At 60.2% G+C, this 2,970-nt stretch overlaps 1 protein-coding gene across 1 annotated transcript in view; it reads right to left on the bottom strand.

Annotated features, from left to right (window-relative positions):
- The window catches only part of MNEG_0585 (aminotransferase, classes I and II), a gene marked incomplete at both ends in the record, with an annotated part of 4,819 nt that extends 2,746 nt beyond the window's left edge, over nt 1-2,073 (bottom strand). Inside the window, 5 exons of the mRNA XM_014050924.1 lie at nt 9-366; nt 574-620; nt 1,035-1,159; nt 1,604-1,716; nt 2,023-2,073. Coding sequence (XP_013906378.1) covers nt 9-366; nt 574-620; nt 1,035-1,159; nt 1,604-1,716; nt 2,023-2,073 — 694 coding nt within the window. The remainder of the gene's footprint in view (nt 1-8; nt 367-573; nt 621-1,034; nt 1,160-1,603; nt 1,717-2,022) is intronic.
- Nucleotides 2,074-2,970: the final 897 nt, after the last annotated feature.

Genomic DNA, 2,970 nt, shown 5'->3' with positions numbered 1-2,970 from the left:
GCCCCCACCCGACCGCCAGTACATCTCGTCGCTGAAGAGATAGGAGCCCGCCGCCCTGCACGCCTCGACAACTCGGCCCTGATCGGCCCGGCTCAGCGTCGCGCCCGTCGGGTTGTGCGGCCAATTCACCACCACCAGCCTCGGCCGCTTCACCGCCTCCCCGACTTCCGCCGCCCCGCCGCCGTCGCTCATGGCGCTGTCGCCGCCGCCAGCGCCGCCGCCGCCCGACACCAGCTCCTCGAGGCGCGAGGGGTCGAAGCGCAGCTTCCCGGCAGCTGCGTCCCAGGAGGGCTCCCAGAAGTCGAGGGTGCAGCCCCTGGAGAGGGCGAGCTCGTAGAGGGACTGGTAGGCGGGGTAGGCACAGACCTGGGGCAATTGTGGTGATGATGGGAAGTACGGGCAGGAGAAGTGGGAGGTGCCCTGGTGTGGATTGCTGCTTGGTTACGCTTCGTGCGAGCAATGCACCCGACAGCCTTGCCTCCCCTTCTTCCCCGACCGCCACCCGCCCACCCTCCCCCCACCCACACATGGACACGAACACACAGCCGCGGCTCCTGCGGCGCCGCTGCTCACCACCCGGTCTCCTGGCTTCAGTAGCGCCTGCATCGTCAGGTACACCCCTGCATTGGACAGCAAAGCGTTCAGCAAGCCAGCCGCCAGGCAGCCCCCAAACCTCAGCCCCCCGCAGCTTGTTTGAGTAGCAGCGCTGGCATGGAGGCACGTTTCAGGCGGGCAGCTGCGCGCTCGCCGCAGGGCCCGCAGCCAGCGGAGAGCCGCGGCCACCTTTGATTGTGCAGGCACCTCGCGGGCGCCCAGCAGGGCTGCTGCAGCGCTGCGCGTCGTCGCAGGGCGATTGATCATCAACCCCCCAACGACACGCTGGCCATTTGACAAACCCCCCTGCCACCAGCCAAGTTGCCGTTAGCCAGCAGCAGCAGCACCAGTGGGCGAATTTGCAAGGATCTCCCAGGGCGACCCGTGGGACCACATCCCTGCGGCCTCTTGTACAGCTCAGCAACTAATTGTCTGCTCACCTTCCTCGGGTGCGCAGACCAACAGCTGCTCAGGCGAGATCGCGCCGCCATACAGATCCGCGATCGCCTCCCTCAGGGGCGCCAGGCCTGTGGTCTCTGTGTATGACAGCCGCAGGCCCTCCCACCTACACGGGGCGCGGCGAGGCGAGGCGGGCGACGGCGACGAAAACGGCCGGTTGGCGTGCGGTGAGAGGCGTGCCTTGGGTGCACGTCAGAGCAGCCGGCGGGGTTTGGCTCAGCTGCTCGGCTGCAGTGACGTGAGGGCGTGGCACGCTTGTGGCCGCGGCGCACATCTCTGGGCCTAACCCGACCAAGTACCGCGCCAGTCTGCCCTGTGGAGTGCCTTTATCCCCAGCCATCTCTCCCGCACCGCAGCCCCAACCATTGATGACCCACTAATTGTGTGTAGACCCCCCCCACACGCACACACCGCACACGTAATTGCTTCTGATCCAACCCCTGACCTGAGCATTGATTTTGTCCTGCTAGATGACCAAACCCCTCAAAACCAGCAGCACCACCACTCCCCTCTTGCTGTGCCTCATTGCCTCCCTCAAACCAATGCCTACCTCTGGCGTGCCCCCTCATCAGCAAGCTCTAGCAGCTCTCGCATCGTGAGGGGCTCGCAGTCGCTGCAGCACAGGAGATGCGGCGCGTTGAACTCGTACTTGCCAAAAAAGCGCTGCAGGGTATGGGAGGAGGAAGGGCATGCGGTATGGTGGGGACACATGGCGAAGGCAGGGCGAAACCATTGAGTAGAGGGTGCTGAAACACCGCTGGCAAAACCCCCCATGATATTCAGCTATCCATTGGCCACTGTATTTGTGGGATGAGCTGCTGCTGCAGCAGCAGCATCCGCCGCGACACCTGCAACAGCGGCAGCAGCACCACGCGCTGAAACACACTTCGGAGCGAGCAGCTGACATGTGGCGCTGCTCCACATGCAGTGCGAGACTTCACTGAATCTGCAGCATCATGTGATACTCACCTCAAGCTTGAATGGAGCCGGTCGCTCCCCCTCATAGTGCTCAGTCTCCATCGCCAGATCAACTTTCAGATCCGCCGTCGTTTTTTGCGCGAGGATTTAAGATCAAATCATCAACTAGTTTGTTTCGTGGAGCAACATGGCCGCATGCCTTTGCGAAGTGCTCCATTGTCATCGTTTCAATGTCAATGAGTCAACTCCGTCACCCACAATCTGCTTCATTCTGCACACAGATAGAGAATGCGACAGGAGATGTGATGGTTGCATCAGATGGATGGTGAAAATTTCGCTTGTACAACTGCAGTGACGTTTGTGCCTGCGTAGTGCGTGCAGCTGATCATCACCGGCGGAAGCAGCTGCCTGTGTAGTGGCGTGGGCTCGTTAAAAGACCCACGCTAAGTGCTGTGGACCAATTTAAGCACTATGCACATCCACACCACATTGAATTGCTTTCCGTTTTTACATGCGTTCATGCAACGCTGCCCTTACTTGTACTCACAAAACATGATGCACGGACGGGCATTATTGCGTTGCTTTGCTGTCTTTTACGATTTTTTGGGCTTTAGAGAGTCGATAGTAATGACCAAGTCCAGCTAAAACTCCTCCGGCAATCACAGTACCACGAAATAGGTAAGAAGGGGTCACAAAGAAACTATTGCCCTGCGACAGCGGCGCCAACTACCAAAATGCCCAGCCACATGACGAAATAACACGAAATACTGATTTTTACTGTTATGGCTGCGAAGGCTCGCAGCACACACCCGGGAGACGAGCCTGGCCCTGGGTCCTGGAGCCTTTCGAAAGCACGCACAGGCGCGCCGCAGGTTTGGCCGCGTGCAGGAGCGGTGCCGCGTGCCCGTGGGTCGTGGCCCCGGCCCCCGCCCAATAGTAGCAATAGCATGACTTTGCAGGGTGTTTTTCCCGATTTTATTTTTTGATTTGATTTGTTAC

Source organism: Monoraphidium neglectum (assembly GCF_000611645.1).
Source record: "Monoraphidium neglectum strain SAG 48.87 unplaced genomic scaffold scaffold00050, whole genome shotgun sequence".
In the NCBI taxonomy this organism is placed as follows: domain Eukaryota; kingdom Viridiplantae; phylum Chlorophyta; class Chlorophyceae; order Sphaeropleales; family Selenastraceae; genus Monoraphidium; species Monoraphidium neglectum.
Note: the sequence above shows the minus strand (reverse complement) of the source record. Positions and strands in the feature narration are given on the sequence as shown.